The sequence below is a fragment of the Actinia tenebrosa genome, unplaced genomic scaffold, assembly GCF_029948245.1.
Source record: "Actinia tenebrosa isolate PJP-AT-01 unplaced genomic scaffold, QUT_ActTen_1.0 PGA_scaffold11__36_contigs__length_13525064, whole genome shotgun sequence".
NCBI lineage: Eukaryota > Metazoa > Cnidaria > Anthozoa > Actiniaria > Actiniidae > Actinia > Actinia tenebrosa.
In genome coordinates, this window is record NW_028292571.1 from 6,182,207 (window position 1) to 6,207,208 (window position 25,002).

Here is a 25,002-nt window from a genome sequence, read left to right on the forward strand (position 1 = left end):
GCTCGCAAGGCTCTAAAGCATCTATGAACTCATAGTTCGTTCAGTAAATTCTCGACAGAAATGCTTAACAGAAGTGGATGGGATATATTCTCTGTGCTCAATGAGACAGCATCCAACAGCACATCCAGCAATGGAAAGTCATTGGAATGGGTTTTGAAACTAAAGCTTGGATTTAACGTGGTATTTTTGGTTGTAGGAGTTTCCAGCAACTTATTCGTAGTTATTTTCAATGTTAAAATCAAGAAGAAGAGAGGAATAGCTCCAGCATACGAATATTTTATTTCTAACCTTTGTGTAAGCGAGATAGCCTTCGTTTTAATATCGTTTATCGATATATATTACAAATTACCATTGACATTGTTCTATTGTAAAGTGGTCTCTCCTTCTCAAACGATGCTTTTGATCGTAAGTATGTATACAGTAACTGCAATCGCTTTGTTCAGATGTAGAGCGATTGTAAACCCGTTCAAACTCAAACCGAGTGTAAAATGTATCTACCTAACGATTGCCGGCTTATGGTTTTTCGCTCTTATAGAGGTCATACCATATGGGATAGTACTTGATGCAAAGGATGGTAAATGTAGGGAAAACTGGCCGACACAGACTTTGAACAAGCTTTATACAACAGCGCTGTTTCTGTTACAGTACCCCATTCCCCTGACCATCTTGGCCGTTTCCTACATCAAGATTGTTGTGTTCCTCAAGCACCATGCAGTTCCACAGTCAGGTTTGTCTATAGACACAGCCTCACAGATGGCTACCAGAAGAAAAAGAGACATGGAGGTTCTTAAAATATCCGTGATAATTATCCTTCTTTATGCCATTCTCACTTTACCACTACAAATCGCTTGGATGGCTCACATTTTCCACTATCCAAAATTACATGGCATTTTCTCTCAGTTTTCACATCAGCTTCTTTTACTTCATTCCTGTTGTAACCCTTTCGTTTACGGCACTATTTCTCGTGAATTTCGCTCCCAGGCAATGAGCATTATTAGAAATGTTTTTAATGGTGTATTCAGGAGAAACGCGATTGAATCTGTGGTCATATATAAAGACGGTCGTGTGAATATTGCTCTTAAATATGAGAAATGATGTTGCCAATGTGGTCTGGAGAACTCATTGTAAAAGTACCGTAAGTTTAAGCGAGTAAAGGCTGAAAAAATAGGAAAAAAATGAGAAATGGTGTTCTGAAAACCTTTATCGTTCAAGCACCGTTATTTAAGCCGAAGTAAAGGCAGGAAAACTAGGAAAAAGAAGAGAAATGGTAGTCTGGAAAACGTTATTGTAACATCACCCGTTATTTAAGCAGGTTAAAATCAAAAACCGAAAAGAAAGGCAACTAGAAAAAGGATGCAGGAAGTAACAAGAAAAATCCACCTGGAACTCGGATTAGTTTTCAAAGAAAAAATTAAATTAATGCCGAAAAAATAATTTACAACCCTAAAGAAAAAACCGTATAAAAACCAGCTGGCTTTTAATAAATGCAACAGAGAAACCTTTCCTATAATATGCTGCCTCCCTTCTACAAACCATTTATAATCCCCTTAACTATTATTCTTTTCTCGAGCAACGCCTAGTTTTAATTACTTTATAAAAGTCGTCAGTAGAACAATCAATTGGTTGGGTCGGTTAGAAATTTCACACGAGCTCTTCAATAGACCTAATTGGCTAACGTGTTGCTATGTACATTACCACCCAATTCAAACCTTCTGGGAATAGAAGCATTTGTATCTACGAATTCAACTGTGAAACCAAAATATAACGAACAATGAAACTTACTCCCATGGTTTGAATTGGGTGGAAACGTTTATAGCAACACGTTAGCCGATTAGGTTTATGATGTGTAATGTATGTTTGTATAAGTACTAGTTCCGTACCAAATATTGGTCGTTGTGTTGTAGGCGATGGGTTAAAACCTCGGCCGGACCAACACTCAGTCCGCATTAATAGAGAAAGTGCTGCAGCAACTAAAGGGATTGTCCTCGTTCTCATAATGTACTCTAGTCAGAGGAATATCATACGAATGACGCGTAATAACTCGTAATGACGCGTAATAGCAATAATAATAATAATGATAATAATAATAGTTTATTATTTGTATTGCGCAATTTAACATGTTAATATGATCAACTGCGCATTACATATAGGTACACTAAAATACTAGGCATAAAATCTCTAAAAAACTACAAAAAGAGTATATAAAAGATTCAATAACTAAGGTCCAGTTTAGACGTCGAATCCCGCACGCGCCGAATCCAATGCAGACAAAATAACTCAAAATTTTAATCTACAATGACTAGTGACATACTGTTAAGTGTACTTCTAAGTGAACCTCATTATACATTTTTAATTTGACTCTACTTCACATCAACGAAGTTCAGTTCTTATTCAAAAGAATAATCTTCCGTGTTATTAAGTGAAACTTGATAACTAATATTGGTAGAACAAAACGAAATAAGCCGAATGTGAATAGGAATAGAAAGAAGAGTATATGACAAATATGTATTTGAATCTTAATACCAAGTTCTGCTCGCTAGTGGAAAAATATGCTCATGAAATATAGCTTATATATAGATTTTTAATAGTTTATAAATAGATATTTCTTTATTTTAAATTGTGTTGTCGAAGGAAAGAACTGCTATAAATTCAGGGTATACCTTTAACAACTAATTTTTAACACGAAGATCGCTGACATGCTGATTGGAATTTAAGGAAGATCAGTAGTTAAGAGGGCGTCTCTGTAACAGCGTGCCACTCGATCTGGGCTCGAAAAATAGATTTCTTTTATATTCCTACCATCGAAAGTACTATCTATCCTCACTACAAAATTGCAGTTAGAATTGTTCTAAATTCTTTTTTCCACCCGCTATGCGAATTTTTGTCCATCGACCCCAAATCAGTGAAAGACGCCGATTTTCGAGGTCGGCCGAGGGCTACTTTCAAAGTCTGTTTTCTCGGGTTTTTCTGCACATAAAAGCTAATTTTTCTATCCAGAACTTAAGCCTAGTGTAACTTCTGCATAAAAACAGTAATAGTTTTTTTTGGAATGCGCGAATTCTGAAAAATAATCCTAACTGATCGAGACTACTGAAAGCGTGACGTGGAAAGCTAAGATTATGAGACCTCGAATATTGCAAATTTCTCATTTGTGGCACCTAGCCCAGCCCTAAAATACCATTCAACCTTGAGATAAGAAGCTATTTTATAGATGTGTGCAATAAAATTTGCGGCACATTGCGTTTCTACGAAATAAGTTAAGTTTCAAATTGTTCTATTTTCAGTTATTTCCTTGCGTGACACGACAGGCCGTTGGGTCTGTGACGGCTACTTCTTTGCTCATTATCCTCAATACCATTACCTAAAATATAATATGATGAATTAAACCTTAACTTTACAATATTTGTTCCAATATAAAAGATTTCAATGATCTACGGCTTCATTTAATAGTGTTTCTATAAGCTGTTTTGAAATTTCACCGCACAGTAATTCTTTTTACTCGAATATCTCGAGGTCGGGAGGTCAATCGCTATTTGTTTATTTAATCATAGCAAATTTAGTAAAGAAATCCTCGCTTAGTAATATATCTCGAAACATCCTAAAAAGATCCAAAACTGAGAACTGTTCTTGTTTGTAGAGCTGAATATTTCTAGTTTTTTTTAAGTTGTAGGTAATATATCATTGATATCTTTGTCACTAGTCATTTAACATTCTCAACGTTTATTTCCTTTATAAATTATCCATCATTTTCTATTGTGAAAAGGTATTTCGTCCTTCCGATATTTTCGAACTCCATATACTATCATTTTTTCGAAAAAATACTTTGCAGTCTTGACTGTTCTTCGGCTGAAACGACGATTTTTGCAACAGGTGTAAACAAACGTATGAATTCATTTATAACCACAGAACGAGTGATTGTGAAAATTATGATCATACAGGGGCGGCAGTTCGGAAGTGGAGGTTGCGGGTACTGGCTCCTCCAATAATTTTGAAGATATAGAGCTACTCTGTAGATATGCTTCAAATAAACCATTATTATTATTATCATTATTACCATTATTCAATCAAGCAATCAATGTATTGCTCATTTCTCTTAGAGAAACATTCAGCTCTCACTCTACCCGAGTAAGTTCAACTACTTTGAAGCCAAGCTATTATGGTTGCGTCTAAAGCATTCTTTCAAAATCTGTGATGGTTGATATTCCTGAAATCTTAGGTAGATTGTTCTTATTGATGTTTTTATTGGACGGCCTTTTTTTAATTGTTGTTTTGTTGTATTATTATTATTATTATTATTATTATTATTATCATTATCATTATCATTATCATTATCATTATCATTATCATTATCATTATCATTATCATTATCATTATCATTATCATTATCATTATCATTATCATTATCATTATCATTATCATCGATCATCAAAAGAATATTTGCGCCTGGTGAGAAGGTTTGCAAAAGGTAAAGCAAAATACAGGGAAACTATGAAAACGTGGTCACGTTTGCCGTTTGCGGGGAGAAAAAAAAAGTCAATCTAAAACTCTCTAATGCTCAGCTTCCGCCATTGAAGGCTGAGATCTTGTTTCTTTGATATAGTAGTCGCATAGATTGTACGTGTCATAATGCACTAGTCAATTGAAACCCCTGCGGCTAGCGGGGCACTGAACGGGGACGTGACGCGTTTTTGATGTGCTTTTAAGAGCATGATTGCACCCGGGGTTCGGGGATTTAGCGAATGGTTTTCTCAGCGGGGAATCGAGCGGGGAATTTAACGCTCGTTTGACTATGTAAGGGCCTGGAAACAAGAGGTCGGCCATCTTGAAAAATACCAAAGAAGGCGTTGTGATTCCAAGCACAGGCAACCCGTAGCCTAGTGCAGAGCAGTATGTTCTACACAAAACACATGCTCAAACAAATTTATAGCAGTTTCTACCTTTACACTTTTACACTGAACTCCACTGATAAGAACCTTTCTTAAAATTGTAGCCTTATAGGTTCTTATTATTATTCTTTCGCGGGGGTCGGGGGGTGGGGGTTTCAATTGACTAGTGCATAATGGGGTGTTGCAGGCCAATGCTATCCTCAAATTCTTGTAACAGATTTACGTTCTGACTCTCGTATTACATCCTGAATGTCTTCCTCGTCTACCAAAGATCGTACATTTTGTTGAGGACTGGTCACGGTAATATCTCGTACTGTGGATTTTTTCGCGAAGTGGAAAGACGTGAAAAGAATCCTGCAATCTGGTCAATCTGGGTCTTCGATAGCCCGATTCTTCTCTTTCAAAGCGCCTTTCATTGTTCTCATTTCTCGCGCACCGCATTTCCGCGGCAACTTGTTCAGGGTCTGCTTTTCTACCAGTCCTCTCACCCAGATCAAACTTTCTGTCAAATACGACCGCACATTTTCTGTAGAGCAGCTCCGGCTCTTGGTTTTAGAGCCCAGCCCATGCTAAGTGTTGAAGGTGTCTCTTGAAGAAGTGATATACTGTATAAGAAGCTTCGTCTGGTTCTCGGCGGAGCCCATCGTATATAGTTTCATTTCTCTCTGATAATTTTGCTCTTAGATATATATTCGTATTTGTTTTCGTATGGTTATTTGTATTATATTAAAGATGTATATTTAAAAAAAATTATTATGCATTGTTATTTTGTTTTATTTTATTTTATTTTTTTGCAAGAGTCTTCAATTTAGACGTCCTAGTCTAACTCACTAGTATTCAGTACAAAGACATAGATTCAGTATTCCAAGTACTACTAATATAAGTATAGAGTTGATCAATAACACAGTGAATAACGCTGCTAACGCGGGCAAGTACATCCTTCACTTACAATGATATGAATAATATGTTACCTTCAACTAAAAAAACTAGAAATATTCAGCTCTACAGGCAAGAACACTTCTCATTTTTGGATCTCTTTAGTATGTTTCGAGATAAAGCGAGGATTTCTTTACTAAATTTACTACAATTAAATAAACAAATAGCGATTGACCTCCCGACCTCGAGATATTCGAGTAAAAAGAATTACTGTGCGGTGAAATTTCAAAACAGCTTATAGAAACACTATTAAATGAAGCCGTAGATCATTGAAATCTTTTATATTGGAACAAATATTGTAAAGTTAAGGTTTAATTCATCATATTATATTTTAGGTAATGGTATTGAGGATAATGAGCAAAGAAGTAGCCGTCACAGACCCAACGGCCTGTCGTGTCACGCAAGGAAATAACTGAAAATAGAACAATTTGAAACTTAACTTATTTCGTAGAAACGCAATGTGCCGCAAATTTTATTGCACACATCTATAAAATAGCTTCTTATCTCAAGGTTGAATGGTATTTTAGGGCTGGGCTAGGTGCCACAAATGAGAAATTTGCAATATTCGAGGTCTCATAATCTTAGCTTTCCACGTCACGCTTTCAGTAGTCTCGATCAGTTAGGATTATTTTTCAGAATTCGCGCATTCCAAAAAAAACTATTACTGTTTTTATGCAGAAGTTACACTAGGCTTAAGTTCTGGATAGAAAAATTAGCTTTTATGTGCAGAAAAACCCGAGAAAACAGACTTTGAAAGTAGCCCTCGGCCGACCTCGAAAATCGGCGTCTTTCACTGATTTGGGGTCGATGGACAAAAATTCGCATAGCGGGTGGAAAAAAGAATTTAGAACAATTCTAACTGCAATTTTGTAGTGAGGATAGATAGTACTTTCGATGGTAGGAATATAAAAGAAATCTATTTTTCGAGCCCAGATCGAGTGGCACGCTGTTACAGAGACGCCCTCTTAAATGGCGGACATGTCATTTTGTGAAAAATGGAAAGCCAAGTACGACAGCTGAGCAAATAAGTAATATGCAAAATAAATGTAATTATATCATAGCGAAATGCTAATAAATAGAGAGTTTTATGATTGTCTAGACGAACGTACTTATCTCCAACCCCAATTTTGAAATGATGCAACAAAAGCCCCAGCAGCAGTAGCAGTAATAGTGGCAGTGGGGTGGTAGTGTTAGTGTTAGTGGTAATGGTAAGGTAGGGTAGTGGTGGTGTTAGTGGTTGTGGTAATGGTAAGGTAGGGTAGTGTTAGTGGTAATGGTAAGGTAGGGTAGTGTTAGTGGTTGTGGTAATGGTAAGGTAGGGTAGTGGTGGTAGTGGTAAGGTAGGGTAGTGGTGGCAATGGTAGTGGTGATGGTAGGGTAGTGTGATGGTAGAGTAGCGATTATAGAAGAGTAGTAATGATGGTAGGGTGGTAATAATGGTAATGGGTGGTGAGAGTGATGGTAGTGGTATCAATGTTAGTGGTTGTGATGGTAGGGTATTGGTATTGGTAGTAATAGTGGGGGTTGTGGTGGTAGGGTATTGGTGGTGGTAGTAATGGTAGTAGTTGTGGTGGTAGGGTATTGGTGGTGGTAGTAATGGTGGGGGTTGGGGTGGCAATAATGGGAGTAGTGGTAGCGGTGGGGGTATATTGGTGGTTGTAGTGGTGTTGGTAGTGTACTGTGGGGTGGTGGGGGTAGTGGTGTTGGTCGTGGTAAGGTGTACTTAAGTGCCATGTGATGCGTTACGGTCTTTTACGGAAACCGAATTTGCTATATACCGGAAGTAAACCCGCTGCTTTAATTATATATATAATATGGTTATATATAATATGTACTGTCTTTGCTCCATTCCTTATCGCTCATTAGAGTAAATTTTACCTCGTTAAAAACAAAAAACAAAACAAAACAAAAAACAAAAACAAAGAAAAAACAACAACAAACAGACAAACAAACAAAAAACACACACACACACAAACCTGGAACAAAGCATCATATCGATTCAGTGGTAAAAAATCGAACGTAAAACCAGAAAACTTTTAATAATTATTCGTAAATATCAGAATTAGCTTCGATCTGATAAACTAGCTACCTCTTACCCTGCGAGCACATATTTTTCTTCCAGCCCTCCGCAGGACTGAGCGGCAGGCTTTACAGAGGGCTGAAAATGACCTTTACAAGCAGGGCAGCCACTTCATGGGTTAAGTGCGACCCTGACTCTATCTCTCTGCGCACATAAGCTGTTAAGATAAGATGTATATACTTTATTCATGTAATCAAAATCTACATAATTATTATATTCATTGTTGTAATTCTCGTCATTAAAATCATAATTCACCAACATTTGTGATTTTATAATATTGTACAATTCATAAAGCATCAGGTTTGACCAGCAAACTTGATCATTTTCTGATTGATTTTCTTGTTGGACTTGATAAAATACGGTAAATGTATGAACACTTCAAGTCCAATCTCGACTTGGGGCCATTGTTTCGTGGTCACTCAAGCAAATTTGGAAAAGGTAACCCTTCGCAGTACTGTAACAAACTAATGTGAATAGGGGTTATAGATGACCAACAATTTCAGAACAAAACAAACGACCAAATATACGTCTAAAGTTGTACAGAACACAAACAAATTCAATATAATAAATTATTAATTCTGGTAGGTCATAACCGGCATGTTTGTTGGATTGGAAGATTAAAGATATATAAAATAATATAATAACAATAAAAAGATTAGTCCTTGCTTAGTTTCTTTTTTTCATACCGTGCCAATCAAAATGGCGAAAAATAACTTTTATCACACCTGGCACGTGATTCAACCAATCAAAAAGAGCTAAGTCCTATTTAAGGCAATCACAATGCTTGGACTCAACTTGCCTCTCTACCTTCACTCAAAAGGTGAGAAGATTTATCATAAACAATCACGAAGCTTACACTCGACTGGTTGCTCTTCTCAAACAATCAAAAGTGCGAAGACCTATTTCAACCAGTCACAATGCTTGCACTCAACTGCTTTCTTTTTGAGAACCAATCCAAAAGCGAGAAGATTTATCACAACCAATTAAAATTATTGCACTCAAATGGCTTCTCTGTTTGACCAATCAAAAGCACGAAGACCTATATAAACCAATCACAATGCTTGCATTCAACTGGCTTTCCTTCTCAGCCACACAAACACTCACAAAACTTGTACTAAGATGCCTCCTTTTCAGCACCAACCAAAAAAGCGCGAAGATCTATCTAAACAACTTACAATGCCTGCACTCAACTGTCTTCTTTTCTTAACCAATCAAAATGCACGATGATCTATTTAAACCAATCACAATGCTTGTAAATATCCAATACATTTGGTTGTAAATATCTCCTACCTGTCTGTAATCTGCTCTGTTAATAAATAATTCTTTATGCCTGTACAGATATATCACACGATGTTCCAGACCAATGAAACTTCCATCTGAGATATGTAAACACGGATAAAATAATTTCTGCTATATGTATATACGGCCCTGCTTTTAAAACATCTGGGGTGGTCTAGAAAAGACCTACTAATTTCTTTAGGTTGTGCTGTTTCCAGCCGGGTAATTTGTTAAAGTCTTCGATGTTCATCTTAAAAACGTTCTGAAGAAAGAGAAGAAAGGAGGGGAATATAAAGTATGTTTGAGAATATATTATTTTGCATTACAAATGTTTAAGGAAAGGTGTGGCGCATTTGGGTAGAGCAAAAAAAACCTGGTTGTAACGATGATCATTATCATCAATCATAATCATTATCATGATCATCTTCATGATAACCATCATCATCATCAGCAGCATCATTATCAACATCATGACCATCACTTTCACTATCACCATCATCATTATGAACAAAATCATAATTATCAATCACAGCCACTATCGTAATCATCTTCATCGTAACCATGTTCATCACTACTGCCCATCATCACTACCACCATCAGCGTCATCAGCGTCATCATCACCATCATGACCATGACCATGACTATCACCATCAACAGCATCATGATCATCATAATGACCATCACTAACACGACCACCATCAGCGTCATCATCAACATCATGACCATGACCATGACTATCACCATCAACAGCATCATGACCATCATAATGACCATCACTAACACGACCACCATCAGCGTCATCATCAACATCATGACCATGACCATGACTATCACCATCAACAGCATCATGACCATCATAATGACCATCACTAACACGACCACCATCAGCGTCATCATCAACATCATGACCATGACTATCACTAACACGACCACCATCAACAGCATCATGACCATCACTATCATGACCACCATTAGCGTCATCATCAATATCACGCACCATGACCATCACTATCACCATTCACAACATAATTAAAAAATCACGGAATTCTCGATCTGGCATTTAACGCTATAGTCATGATCCTTTGGATCAGTAAATTGAAGAATAACTGTTGAATCGACGTAAAATACAATTAAGTGAAAGAAGACAGAAATTCTTACCGAAAAGTCTTCTTTACTGAGGTATGTCTCTAGTTTGGACGGGTCTACGCCCTGTGGTGGTGGGTTCTTTCGTAGTTCCTCTATGCTATATGTTTCCCTTTTTGAAAAGTAACAGGTAAGAGGTCAAGAAGAGATAACTAGCTAAAAACAAGTGTGAGCTGCGTCGGTGTTTCTAATGAAACAGTAATGATAAAAAAATAAATGATACACCGTGAAAAGATGAAAAAACTTACTGACGTTTCGGACGCTAGTCCTTCGTCGGAGTAAAATAGTAAGGTAAGAGATTAGTTGGCAGTTTTTTTAAAGATTGATCACGAAGCAACGAAAAATTGATCACACTTAAACAATTGGTCTTTGACCCAAGCTTCTGACCCAAAAGTTTAGTCAACATTTTAACCCAATCATGGAAAACGGTTGGCAAACCCAACAAATGTTGGCTGAAATGTTAGGTTACTGAATGCTAGGACCGTTTGTCAGGGATTTAAGTAAGAGAAGAAAAAAAAAAAAAAAAAAAAAAAAAAAAAAAAAAGAAAGAAAGAAAGGAAAGGGCGGGAGGACGGGAGGGAAACAATATAAGCAGAGAAAAAATAATTTAAGGTGAAGTTCCATCACGATCACGGCACTACGAGTCTGCAAGTAATGCCAAGTTTGTTTTGATTATAAAGGAAGAAAACTTGACTTACTTAACGAACTGATTGAGTTGATCTGTGACCAAATGTCTAGCACCGAGCTGCTTACCAGCCTGAACAAAAAAAAAAAAAAAAAAAAAAAAAGCATCAATATATATAGTATATTATACTAAAGGGCTGTTTGTGATCGTTCCCAAGATATTGAAACAATCCAACAAAATGGCTGCCATGTTCATTTAGGGAAGCAGGGGTGTTGTAGCGGTGAGTGTGCTCGCCCCTCACCAATGCGACCCGGGTTCGGGTCTTGCCGGGCTAGGTGTCGTATGTGAGTAGAGTTGAGTAGAGTTAGTTCTCTCCTGTGCTTCGAGGGTCTTCCGGGTTTTTCGGTTTTTCTTTTTCTCCCTCCACATAAATCAAATCTTAAATTCCAATTAATGGTTTTCACGGCGGCCATGTTGAAGGAACTTGTCAATAAATTCTTTTGTCATATCCTCCAACATGGCCGCCGTGTCTTTTGTTATTTTTCTCTTGGGAATGGTTGAAACCATCAATTCGAATTTCAGTCGATAAAGAGGCACCCCGTGGAAGATGCCACTGCTAAATCTTATTTTTCCCTCATTAGAATGACAAAAGAAACCAAAGAGGAATCCGTTGTTATATATCACTGCAAAATTGGATACACCTTATAACAAAATATTCTAAATAGGCAAACATTATGCACACCAACAACAATGGTCTGTATACCTAAATCCAAAATGGCGCGAGCCGGTTGAAAACGAGGCATCCAGGGCCAATTTACAAATGTACAGTATTTTCTTATAAATTGACGCTGCAAAATTGTCGCTATGCTGAATGTAAGAAGAAAAGAAAGACAGAACAAGCGAACAAGTGTATATGTATGGTGTATGTACATTATTACCTCTTTTTGACTCGAAGTTATGTATGCTTTCTCGTTCCAGTAAGGGAAAGCTACCTTGAACGACATGGGTTCTACGCCAGCATATACCACGTATACTCGGTGCGATAATACGCGTTTACCAACCTCTGAAAATACAAAACGGCGCAGGAATGCTTAGCGAAGGTTTTGTGTGACTTAAACGCTTACGGTACGGTCAATGTCAATGTCACGGCACGTCATTTTTTGGACCATCGCCCAAGATACTGTTCATCCAATCACGGTCACGGCAAGCGAACATGGTGCACTGTGGTCTAACTTGGGTACAAACCTCTTTTATTCATCATACCTTACATTGTGCTGCTTCAACAGAAGCTAGACCAGATTGCATCATGTTTATTGAACCCAGGAAATGTCTACGGGTAGACGCACGAATATACCTCTACCTTTCAGGCCACGTGTCGTTCCCTGACTAAAAGCGTCATTTCTTTGCATAACGGTCGCGCATAAGACACATGAATATGAATACAACTTAAACAAAGAATCTCATTCGCAAGAGAATGACACGTGGCCTGAAATGGGATAAAAATACGCCTAAACTAAAGAGGTGAAAGGACGCAGCGAAGGAAGAAGTGACCCAAATAGAGTCGATTGTGTCGTTTCACAAAGGGGACACCAAAAGCGAAGAGATCGCCTCGTAAGGGCAACCCTAACTTCATGTAAACGCACTAATTAAGGGTGTATCATACCTTCAGCATACTTAAGTGCTGTTTCCATGGCTAGTCTTCGATCATTATCCCAGCGTTGTTTTCCCGTACCCGTCAGACAATCAACATCATTTTCAGGTATCCAACCCTCCCAAACGTATAATTCAAAATGGAAATCCAACAGGAACAGCGCTGAAACAAATCAAATCAATCAATCAATCTTTACTTTACTTTACGTCATCATATGGAGAGTTTGCCAAGTCTCCCGAGTCAGAGGCTAGCATTTAAGTATATGACAAACTCCACACTCACTACCACTACATTAAATATTCTAAACACACAAGCCTCAACTTACATACTTGTGAGGAAAAATAACCCGAATTACCCGGAGAAAAACAATGTCAACCACTTATGATATAGATGGAAAATAACGCATTCCAGCTTGAGCCAATCAGGAGCAAGAACACTGTGATTGGCCGATGTCAAAATGATACTGGTTCTTCTCTTTCCTGATTGGCTCCAGCTTTTATTCTACATCGTGATTGGTTAACAAAGCACTGTAATCTTACCAGGCTGTTTAGCTCCATACAGATCCTCCTGTAAAAACGGGAATTGACAAACCTTGCCTTCAAATCTAGAGGGACATAACACTTCACTGAAGAGGAATTTTCCTGTAGCACTACTGAGCTCGAAAAGTCTGGGCGTAAAGTGATGAGACGATGGGTCTGTTAATAAAAAATATGCAACAGTTTGTTAAACATATCATTAGACGTTAGATGTTATCCACGCTTGAATTCTTGAATGGGACGTTACTCATTGAGTAAAGACTTCCGCGTTCACGATGAAAAGAAATTTGCTGTTGTGTGAAGAATGTGTTTATAGCGGGATTTGGTGTTAAAGGTTTCTGTTTGTTGAAGCCTCGAAGGAAAAGTTTTGAATCAAAATTGTTGGATCTAGGAATTTATTATTGATTAATTAATAGAACCAACAATTTTTTACTTATCGGGTAATAGCTAAAAGGTACATACATACATAATAAAATAGTGGGATCACTAGAAAAATGAATGCCAATTGGAAGAGCGCGAACGGGACTCTAAGTCACATGCAAGGGCACTTCCCTTAAGGATGCACATTAGATAATATAAAATAGATATAAAATATGTATACCATCATCTGTGACAAGCACACTTATAGTAGTTACTAGATCCAACAATTTTATAGTATTTATTTTTTCCTGTAAAATTTGATATTATAAAGCACTTCTAAAAAAAAAAACGAAAGAAAAAGGGGTCACGGACTTTCTTTCAGAAATGTAAGGGATTGAAGAAGTGAAATCTCGTTTTTTTGATAATATTCTATCAAAACATTCGAGTGACTAAACACTACTACTACTACTACTACTCACTAAGCGCATGCGTAGAAAAGATAAGCGCGAGCAATGCCCACGCAAGTTCATGAGTAACTGGGTCTATTTCTGGCCACCTACCGTTGACTAAACTTGCGTAGTATTTTTTTCCTCCCAGAGCTTTAAAGAATGAATCTGGTTCATGGGCTTCCTCCACTTCCTTGATGCTGATGGCCGACACATTCTCTACGTTGCACTCGACTGGTTTCCTGGAATAAGGATGGCAAAGACAATTGAGGGCTTACGAAGGAATTTCACGTTAATGTTTGCAATAACGGAGCCTGCGTGACGGCGCTCTAGGGGATTTGTTAGCAATAACCATAATGAAAACAAGGTTAGAAAAGAAAGAGGATTGGGAGGGTGGATGGACCGAAATAATAATCAATAAAAGGAAAAAAGCGAAAGGGAAGAAGAGAGAGGGAAACAAAGGTACGCAACGGGAAGAGATGGATAAAGAAAAGATGAAGGGAAGGGAAGAGAGGGAAAAGGAAGAGAAAAGAAAGGAAAGAAAAGATGGCAAAGAAGATGAAGAGAATGTCAACGAAAGGAGAGGAAGGGAAAGAAAGTCCAAACAAAAAACAACAACAATTATGGTGAAGGATGGAAAAGATTAAGAGGAACTTAAAGAATATTGAAAGTTAGAAACAAACTTACTTTTCTTGAATATATTTAGCAGCAGCTAACACATTCTTTCTCATTCCCTCTAAAGACTTCGAACCATACCACACATACATTTGACCTTCACGGCATACAAGAAGTACAAAACAACCACGTGACCGTAGAGATGAGCACCTGTCAATAATTCATATCACGTGATAAGTAGCGAATGCGTATTCTTGTGGTGCAAATGTGAAGTCATAGGAACCGTGATGGCTGAAGCCATTAATATAAGACATATTCCACTTTTTTCCCATTTCAGACCATGTGTCATTCCCTTAAATATTATTTCCTTGTTTAACGGTTGCACATAAGACACATGAATATGGATACAACTCAAAGAAAGAATCGTATTCTCAAGAGAGTGACACGTGGTCTGAAATGGGCAAAACATTACGTAATAAAGCAAAGCAAGATAAAATAAGATAAATTTCAATTCTAAAGGCAGTCCTTTCTCTTGCTATTTTAATGTTATTGCACGACAGGCTGGTGCTCAAGGCAAAGACGCCTGTGGATGCAAGAGATGCATGTGATGTTCATATAGATATATGATATAGATAGATATATTTATTTTGCTTACACTGGTTTAACTTGTACCAGGCATCCCTCGTGAGGCTCCTCATAACGTAAGCAGTAAAGACGAATGGTTGAAGTATCTGACAAGACAAAAAAAGTCCAAAAATGGTACGCACATTCTCTAAGCGACTATCAAGTTTTATCTTAACGTTTATTGACCCTTTGCACAAAATACCAATCTAGGGGTTGTGAACAATGAAAAATATGAAGATAAAAAAATATCAACTCTCAAAAAGTGTATTCTTTTGTTTTCATTTCCAGGTTAGGACTCCCTTGTACTAATTATTGGCGTGCAACCACATGAATCAAAATCCCTGGGGATGTAAATAACGAAACGACCGTCATGTTGGTTGATGGTGACAAAGCATTTCTCATTAGCTTCTCTTGTTAGATCAACTAGATCAACTAACATGGCGGTTGTTTACATCTCCAGGGGTTTTAAGTCTTGTGGTTGCACCTCAATGATTAGTTCAAGGGAACAAGTCTATTGACCAAAACACGAGTTCACTTACCAGTTAGACGTTCCATAGTATCAGATATATGACTCTTCCTAAGCGTAACAATGAATATTTCAACATGTTAAACAAGAAATATTTTTTTAAGTGTAAGGGTGTGTTTTCAAGCAAATCAAGCAGATTTTTCTCGAAAACCGGGGAAAAAATATTTAGGCTTTCTAGGGCGTATGCAGGATTTAGGACGGGGCTAGAGGCTGAACCAGTAAGATAAAATCACTGTGCAGTACCTCTCCATCCTCCCCCCAACCCCGCCCCTAAACACACACTGACACACTCTTCCACTAGATGCGCAACTGAATGTTAAGTAGGTAAGCAGGGGGAAGTTGGAGTCAGTGTAATGGCCCACCAAAATAAATAATTGATTTCTTCCACAAATTGTTTAGTCTTTCCTTGAGCGAATAAAATATTAATGTTTAAACCAATTTTCGTGTATGAAGTATATACGTAAGGCAAATTCTTGATACGTACGTATGGAAAGTACGTGAGAAAATTACAAAGTATTAGAGCGTACGATATTTGACTTCACGTGATGAGCTATATGACGTGTATGGTTACATCGCATGATGTCATAGACAATATGTTATTTTAAGAGGATCATATTATTTTGAATTTTTGCCGAATTTTAGATTCTGACCAACATTTTATCGCGTCTTTTTTGTATTGTTTTTTTATTTATTGAATAAATTTTGATGAACTTTATTAATCGACTTTTTATATTTAATTCACGATTTTTAACATTGGAAAACCATATTAATTTTAGTATTTATTGTTTTGTTAAACCAACAAGATACCAAGGAAAACAAAAAAAAAATTTACCCCACCCCACCCCCCTGAATATTGGACAATAACATTCGTAATGGACTTACTTCTCCATGTCGAACCAGCACTTGGCCACACTGTTATGAAGATACAATCATATCACATGCATCACATTACGTTTAAAATCTCTGACTTTATAGTCTTATAGGAATCGGTGCTTTAAATTTTCCAAATGACTCGACCTATTTTTACGACCAATGAGTGTTAAAGTAGAACCAAATCACAAAGCATACATTGTAAAATGCTTGGTTGTGTGACAAAGCAGTGCGAGCATTTTGATTGACTGACCAAGTGTCTCACACGCTGGGATTGGTTCAATATTAGGAGCTTTAAGATTTGCAAAATCGACTAAGGCGACGTCAACCGGAAGTGTAAATAGTTTTTCTTTGGGGTTCTGTTCATTGGAGATTTTATTCAAAACATTGTCAGTAAAGTCAACTCATCCACAGGGAAGACAGATTTTAAAGACTCGAAACCCCAAAGTGAAGTAATTTAAACTTCCGGTTGACGTCGCCGTCGCAGATTTTGCAAATCTTAAAGTTCCCATTGTTGCCAATCCGGGACCGGTTGTACGAAGGGTGGATACCACTATCCGACAGGTGAATCCTTATCCAGTGGATAAAGAAATGATGTTATCCAATGAATTTATCCAGTGGATAAGATTTATCAGTCGGATAGCATTATTCATTCTTTTTTAGAACTGTGCCCTATACCGGGAGCGTGCCTTTTTCACAAGGTATAGAAGACCTACTTTGTGGATTAATGATTCTTATTACACTTGTCTGTTTCTGTTTTTGTTCGTTTTAACTGTCTTTATATAATCCAGCATTTACGTATTTAAACGAAATGATCCACCTATGAACTGTGTATTCTCTGGGGTACACGAGTTACAGCCTTCCGTTACCAGTTCGGTTTAAACGCGATTCAAGAGTCAAGATTTTGTTATCGTTTAGTTCACGTTGGTTAAAAATTGTTAAAATAGAAGTTAAACAGTTAATGATGATGGTTATCTAAGGTAAAGGTATACTATGCTGTATGGTATAGCATATGATACAGTTATTGATGATGATAGTAGATGGAGTAGTGTAGGGTAGGTAATGTTGATGATGGTTACTCAAGGTGAAGGTATACCATGCTGTATGGTATAGTATATGATACAGTTATTGATGATGATAGTAGATGGAGTAGTGTACAGTAGGTAATGTTGATGATGGCTATTCAAGGTGAAGGTATACCATGCTGTATGGTATAGCATATGATACAGTTATTGATGATGATAGTAGATGGAGTAGTGTACAGTAGGTAATGTTGATGATGGCTATTCAAGGTGAAGGTATACCATGCTGTATGGTATAGTATATGATACAGTTATTGATGATGATAGTAGATGGAGTAGTGTACAGTAGGTAATGTTGATGATGGTTCAAGGTGAAGGTATACTATATGCTGTATGGTATAGTATATGATACAGTTATTGATGATGATAGTAGATGGAGTAGTGTACGGTAGGTAATGTTGATGATGGTTACTCAAGGTGAAGGTATACCATGCTGTATGGTATAGTATATGATACAGTTATTGATGATGATAGTAGATGGAGTAGTGTACGGTAGGTAATGTTGATGATGGTTACTCAAGGTGAAGGTATACCATGCAGTATGGTATAGTATATGATACAGTTATTGATGATGATAGTAGATGGAGTAGTGTACGGTAGGTAATGTTGGTGATGGCTATTCAAGGTGAAGGTATACCATGCTGTATGGTATAGTATGATACAGTTATTGATGATGATAGTAGATGGAGTAGTGTACAGTAGGTAATGTTGATGATGGTTCAAGGTGAAGGTATACTATATGCTGTATGGTATAGCATATGATACAGTTATTGATGATGATAGTAGATGGAGTAGTGTACAGTAGGTAATGTTGATGATGGTTCAAGGTGAAGGTATACTATATGCTGTATGGTATAGTATATGATACAGTTATTGATGATGATAGTAGATGGAGTAGTGTACAGTAGGTAATGTTGATGATGGTTCAAGGTAAAGGTATACTATATGCTGTATGGTATAGTATATGATACGGTTATTGATGATGATAGTAGATGGAGTAGTGTATGGTAGGTAATGTTGATGATGGTTACTCAAGGTAAAGGTATACTATGCAGTATGGTATAGTATATGATACAGTTATTGATGATGATAGTAGATGGAGTAGTGTACAGTAGGTAATGTTGATGATGGTTACTCAAGGTGAAGGTATACCATGCTGTATGGTATAGTATATGATACAGTTATTGATGATGATAGTAGATGGAGTAGTGTACAGTAGGTAATGTTGATGATGGTTCAAGGTAAAGGTATACTATATGCTGTATGGTATAGTATATGATACAGTTAGTTATTGATGATGATAGTAGATGGAGTAGTGTACAGTAGGTAATGTTGATGATGGTTCAAGGTAAAGGTATACTATATGCTGTATGGTATAGTATATGATACAGTTATTGATGATGATAGTAGATGGAGTAGTGTACGGTAGGTAATGTTGATGATGGTTACTCAAGGTAAAGGTATACCATGCAGTATGGTATAGTATATGATACAGTTATTGATGATGATAGTAGATGGAGTAGTGTACAGTAGGTAATGTTGATGAGTAGTTCACCTAGTGTGCAATTATGGAAATGGATGGACTGAGGTCGTGGTGTTATGAGTATGGAAAACTGGAATAAAGTATTTGCAGACCCTGTTCTTTAACATCGTGGGTCAAGAGAAAAATAGAAAGTGGTAAGATACTTACTTTCCCCAGTGTATTATCATGGATCCTTTGAAAAGGTTCAAAAAAGATGGTGGTTCCTTGCCTTGCACGACTCTTACCTAACAGAGTAAAGATTAGAATAAAACCTTTGCTTTTTCCTTATACACTTATTTCAATAAAGTTAGTCACCTGAAAAGCTATAAAGCTGAGGCCGATAAGGATTATGGGTAGATTCATTTTACACGTTCAACCGCTTGATGACTGTTCATGGACTTGCGAATCTTTTACCGGTTATAGTCTCACCTCTTCTGAGCATCATCGAGCTGCAGTTTGTATTAAAAAAGCTTTGTATATATATGCTTTTTTGATATGAAAAGTTTCCCATGATGCTCAGTGATCTCAGCTTTCTAGGTTTTTGGTGACTAACTTTATTGAAATAAGTGTATACTTAAGCTACCCCGAATACACGCCAACGAGGTTTCCTTGAACAACGCTTCAAAATATTACCTAACAGAGTGAGCATTAGAATAAAACTTATGCTTTTTCCTTATATCATAATACCCCGAGTACACGCCGAGGTTTCCTTGAACAACGCTTCAAAATAATACTCGCTCATCAAGGAAAAAGACTAAAATATCACGCTTTTGTTCTATAACAGAAAAACCTTTTACGACTAAATGGCTCATATAGAATTCGCGGAAACTTTCACGCCAAAAATGCTCACTCGCCCCACCCCATCCTCACATACTCTTGCAACGCAACTGACACATTCATGCACCGACACACAGCATACCTGAGGTCCTCTCTCTTGGTCTAGTTCGACAGCCATGACCGCGGCAGCTCCCTTCTCGTTCACTGTACAATCGTTCCCCTGCCAGAAGAAGTACGCAGTCCGTACGCGACCAGTTATTGTAGACCGACATCGGGACTTACGATCTGTTGCTATACGATCGTTCAGTATATAATACGCCCAACGGATAACATAGCCTTCACCTAGCATTGAAAATATATAAGAATACTGTTATTTACCCGAGGAAGCCTGATCAGCACTAGGAGCATCGATTTTTGAATTGAAAAAAACATGTCAGCCATAGACTAAACACAAAACTCGCACCGATGTGAGGCTTAAGTTGTGAACAGAGGAATCTGGCGTGATTCGTGACTTTTGAATCATGCCAGATTACTTTGAGTCACGCCAGATTCCTTTGTTTACAATTTAAGCCTCACATCGGAGCGAGTTTTGAATTTGGTCTATTGCAATAAAGATATAAAATAAAACTCATTAGTTATTGTGTCGCTGTTATCAACGTTTTATTAGAAACATTTTTTCTTCATTTGGTAGCCTGGAAATCCATAATTTCACGAGGAAAAGTGACACTTCACTTTTGCAAAGTTTTAAAATTCTGATTGGCTTACATTTTCTGTCAGATCAGCTGTTAAAATGGTTGGCACATTGACATCACAATGGCAATGCTTATAAACATTAACTCCACCTATCCAGTGTGTACAACCATGTGACTCAAAATGAATGAAACAACGGCAATGTTGGAGATAATATAGGTAAGTTGTAGTGCTTGGGAACGAGGTTATTCCGGGCGAAAGCCCTTGGAATTAAATTCGGAAAAGTTAATTTCCGACCTCGCTGGGATTCGAACCCACGACCTTCGGAATTGTACTACCGATGCTCTACCAGCTGAGCTAGAGGTCAGACTGAGAGCAGGCCGGGGTGAAATAGATGTTAGGTCGCGGTAGTTATGATGCAAAGATGAGAGTATGTGGACCGCGTGGCACTAATGAAATAGTAGAAGATAATATAGGTAAGTTGTAGTGCTTGGGAACGAGGTTATTCCGGGCGAAAGCCCTTGGAATTAAATTCGGAAAAATTAATTTCCGACCTCGCTGGGATTCGAACCCACGACCTTCGGAATTGTACTACCGATGCTCTACCAGCTGAGCTAGAGGTCAGACTGAGAGCAGGCCGGGGTGAAATAGATGTTAGGTCGCGGTAGTTATGATGCAAAGATGAGAGTATGTGGACCGCGTGGCACTAATGAAATAGTAGAAGATAATATAGGTAAGTTGTAGTGCTTGGGAACGAGGTTATTCCGGGCGAAAGCCCTTGGAATTAAATTCGGAAAAATTAATTTCCGACCTCGCTGGGATTCGAACCCACGACCTTCGGAATTGTACTACCGATGCTCTACCAGCTGAGCTAGAGGTCAGACTGAGAGCAGGCCGGGGTGAAATAGATGTTAGGTCGCGGTAGTTATGATGCAAAGATGAGAGTATGTGGACCGCGTGGCACTAATGAAATAGTAGAAGATAATATAGGTAAGTTGTAGTGCTTGGGAACGAGGTTATTCCGGGCGAAAGCCCTTGGGATTAAATTCGGAAAAATTAATTTCCGACCTCGCTGGGCAATGTTGGTTGATGTAACAAGAGAAGCTAATGAGGAGCGTTTTGATATCGTCAACCAAGATGGTGGTTATGACGAAATAGGCACATGCTCTATACCCTTACCGGAGTGGAAATGTCCAGCGTTAGCTTCAGGTAGCTCGTAATGTCTATACTCATTGATATGCCACACAGTGATCCCAACAGTCGTACACAGGTTGCCTTCCTTATAATAGTCTCCAGTCCACCGTGTTGGAATACCGTGACCTCGACCAACGTTCACCCCTTCGAACGTCTCTCCTTTGACTAGTTCGGGCGAGGCGACCATGATTTTTGGATCACACGGTTTTAGTTCTGCTGGGGTGTACTTCTGTAGAGAACAAAGTTACGAAGAAGTCAGTTTTGCATTTTCCGTACTTCATACATAATACAGCACGCAGAAAATTACGAAAGCACAGAGGTGAGCGAGCATATTTTCTGTACTTCATACATTAGTACAGCACGCAGACCAGCACGCAGAAAATTACGAAAGCACAAAGGGGTGCGCTCGCATATTTTCTGTACTTCATACATTAGTACAGCACGCAGACCAGCACGCAGAAAATTACGAAAGCACAAAGGGGTGTGCGCGCATATTTTCCGTATTTCATTCATTGATACAGCACGCAGGAAACTACCCTTACTACTTCATGTGGTACTAACCAAAACTACGCACAAAGCAAAAAGATTTGCGTGCGCAAATAACATGAGCACCGTGCTCTTCTTTAAGAAGAAGCGCTGTTTTTGACCAATCAAAGCGCGCCTCAATAAGTAAAAAAAAATAAAGAATATATGCTGTTAGGGTATGAAGCCGAGCCTCGCATGCTTCTCCTGGGAACAAAAGTGTCTTGAGCTTATTACTAATATTCCCGTATTGGCTACACCCTATTCTCACCCCTACGTGAAGCACTATAGTACCCTAGTATCCGATCATTACCTTAATAATTAGTTCTCCACTGCTCGGGTGACCCTTCATTTTAATAATCTTCGTAGGATCAGGCCAATCAAGGAACTTCTCTCGGAAAAGAATGGTCTCAGCTTTCTCGTGCAGTCGAGCAAATAAAGCCCATTGGGGTCGGGCAGGGGCGGGTTTGTTATCGTCAGTCCTAGACGTGGTATCTGGGGCTTTACCGTAGGGGTACAGGGGGTTGTATATTCCCGGAGGTTCAAATGGTGACTCGAAGAGGCGTTTGCCTAATGCGAATGCTATCTTACGCTGTCCAGAGAGTGATTGTTGACCATTCCAAACGTACAGCTCTGACCCGAAGTCAAATATCAACACCTAAGTTACGAGAACGACAAAATATTAACATCATTTTAACTTGAGGATGAAAAATATACAAATATAGGAAATATAGGCTAGTGAAGGCTGGTAATGAGATTTATGCGATTCAGTGAGCGATTCAATGAGCTGTTTGATTTAAAGCAATAGAATATTCTCTCGTCAATGACAAGCAGTGTTTTCCCCTTCATTGAAGGCTGATAATGAGTTAAAATTTATTCAGCTAATAGTCCCCTTCACAGTTCCCTGTGCCATCTTGAAAGGTAGCAGGGCCTTTGCATCGAAGGGAGACGAACGGTGAGCTTGCAATGATAGAGACCTTTTTTTAACACCTTGGGCAATTATAAACAGGTCTCTATCATTGCAAGCTCACCGTTCATCTCGCTTCGATGCAAAGGCACGGCTACCTTTCAAGATGGCGCAGGGAACTGTGAAGGGGACTATTGATTCCAATACATACCAATAGCCGCTTAACACCATGCATTTTATACATACCTCTTTAGTGTCTAATACCGATACTTGTGGCAGATGTCCACACATGGATTCGACTGGAGACAAGGAAGGGGGTTCTGTCCAATGGACTTTGTACACCATATTTGTCTTGGTAATTCCTTTCTCGTAATCCTCGTCACTGGGAATAGCATCGGCACCTGTGGAGAGACATTAAATTGTTTTAATATCCATAAAACTTCTGAGAAATTTGTGCAAACTTCATGGAAAGAAATATGAAGTAGTAAATGAAGAAGAAGAGGGTAGAGGTGTGGAAGGAGAAGTAGAAGGAGAGGGAGAAGGAGGAGGAGGAGGAGGAGATGAGGAGAGGGAGAGGGAGAGGGAAAGGGAGAGGGACAATCCACCTATCTTTTATATCGGTTTTGCTACCCATAGGGTGAAAAAGCGAGAGCACCTTTTGAACTTCCAGCGGTAGTCAGTTTATTCTTACCTCTGATTTCTTCATCCATATTCCCATTGAGAATTTTAAAAAACTTTTTAGCTCCCCTAAGCTTTTCAGGGTCTCTTTCTCTTTCCTCGACAAAGGTGATATCGCGTGCTTTACAGTCCAGCTCTCGTTTAGTAAATATACGAGATGCTATCTCTGTCACCTGCAACAAATAAAAATAACAAAAAAGCTCTTTTTTAATCTGAGTATTTATGCGTTCCTGATTGAACTCATTAGTATAACTGGTCTCGTAAGTATTTTTCAAATACTAACCCACAAATGAGCGGATTTTATGACTGGAAAACGTACGGTGCTGACTTACAACACGTATACAGTACGACATGCCGTTGAAATGGCCTACTATTGTTTTTCAGTAATTCAGCCAATCACAACACGTGGTTTAACTGCGGCAAGAAATGGTACGGCTACAAATATACCCTATCATTACCCACTCATACGAAAATCACGCTGCGGCAAATTCGTAGCCACACCTACAGTAGACAATGCAAAGCCATTTCAATGTTAAGGGGTGTTGTTCCGTGTGCGCGATGTAAGACATTACTGTACATATTCCACTCATACGAAAACCGATCCCGGATAATGTGTGTCGCGTGATGATTGTCACCTTACTTCTTATTAGAGAGTTTCTGTGATTTCTGTTATAATTCTAATTGCGTTACCCGGATAATTGATAATGTGTGTCGCGTGATGATTGTCACATTACTTCTAATTAGAGGGTTTCCGTGATTTCTGTTATAATTATAACTGCGTTACCTTTGCTCTCTCGATAGCGTTGGCTTCTTTTCCTACCCAAGCAAATAGTTCTTCCTTGGTAACCAGAACGAAGCAGTCACCAGAGTTCAAGGATTTCTGGCACGGGTCCACTAGACGACTTTGCATGTTGCGACGACCTATGTACATATAAACCACACGAGAACAATTTCTAAAGACGCTAAGTACATAGAAATGTTTTTGTGTGAGTGGGAAAATGATACAGCGTTTTCGTAGCCGTAACGTAACCGTACTATAAATGCTTGGATTACT

At 38.3% G+C, this 25,002-nt stretch overlaps 1 protein-coding gene across 2 annotated transcripts in view; it reads right to left on the minus strand.

Annotated features, from left to right (window-relative positions):
* Positions 1-7,842: 7,842 nt before the first annotated feature.
* Positions 7,843-25,002, minus strand: part of LOC116295933 (uncharacterized) — a 31,220-nt gene continuing 14,060 nt past the window's right edge. Inside the window, exons 7-24 of one of the 2 annotated variants that reach the window (XM_031703887.2) lie at positions 24,733-24,869; positions 23,962-24,121; positions 23,517-23,671; positions 22,677-23,021; positions 21,827-22,070; positions 20,100-20,299; positions 19,349-19,425; positions 16,589-16,618; positions 15,720-15,757; positions 15,212-15,287; positions 14,629-14,766; positions 14,056-14,183; positions 13,139-13,294; positions 12,612-12,761; positions 11,887-12,011; positions 11,022-11,080; positions 10,339-10,435; positions 7,843-9,442 (exon numbers count right to left, since the gene is read on the minus strand). In XM_031703887.2, the coding sequence (XP_031559747.2) occupies positions 9,356-9,442; positions 10,339-10,435; positions 11,022-11,080; positions 11,887-12,011; positions 12,612-12,761; positions 13,139-13,294; positions 14,056-14,183; positions 14,629-14,766; positions 15,212-15,287; positions 15,720-15,757; positions 16,589-16,618; positions 19,349-19,425; positions 20,100-20,299; positions 21,827-22,070; positions 22,677-23,021; positions 23,517-23,671; positions 23,962-24,121; positions 24,733-24,869 (2,402 nt within the window). In that variant the 3' untranslated portion in view covers positions 7,843-9,355. The remainder of the gene's footprint in view (positions 9,443-10,338; positions 10,436-11,021; positions 11,081-11,886; positions 12,012-12,611; positions 12,762-13,138; positions 13,295-14,055; positions 14,184-14,628; positions 14,767-15,211; positions 15,288-15,719; positions 15,758-16,588; positions 16,619-19,348; positions 19,426-20,099; positions 20,300-21,826; positions 22,071-22,676; positions 23,022-23,516; positions 23,672-23,961; positions 24,122-24,732; positions 24,870-25,002) is intronic. The other variant, XM_031703888.2, reaches the window with a different exon arrangement.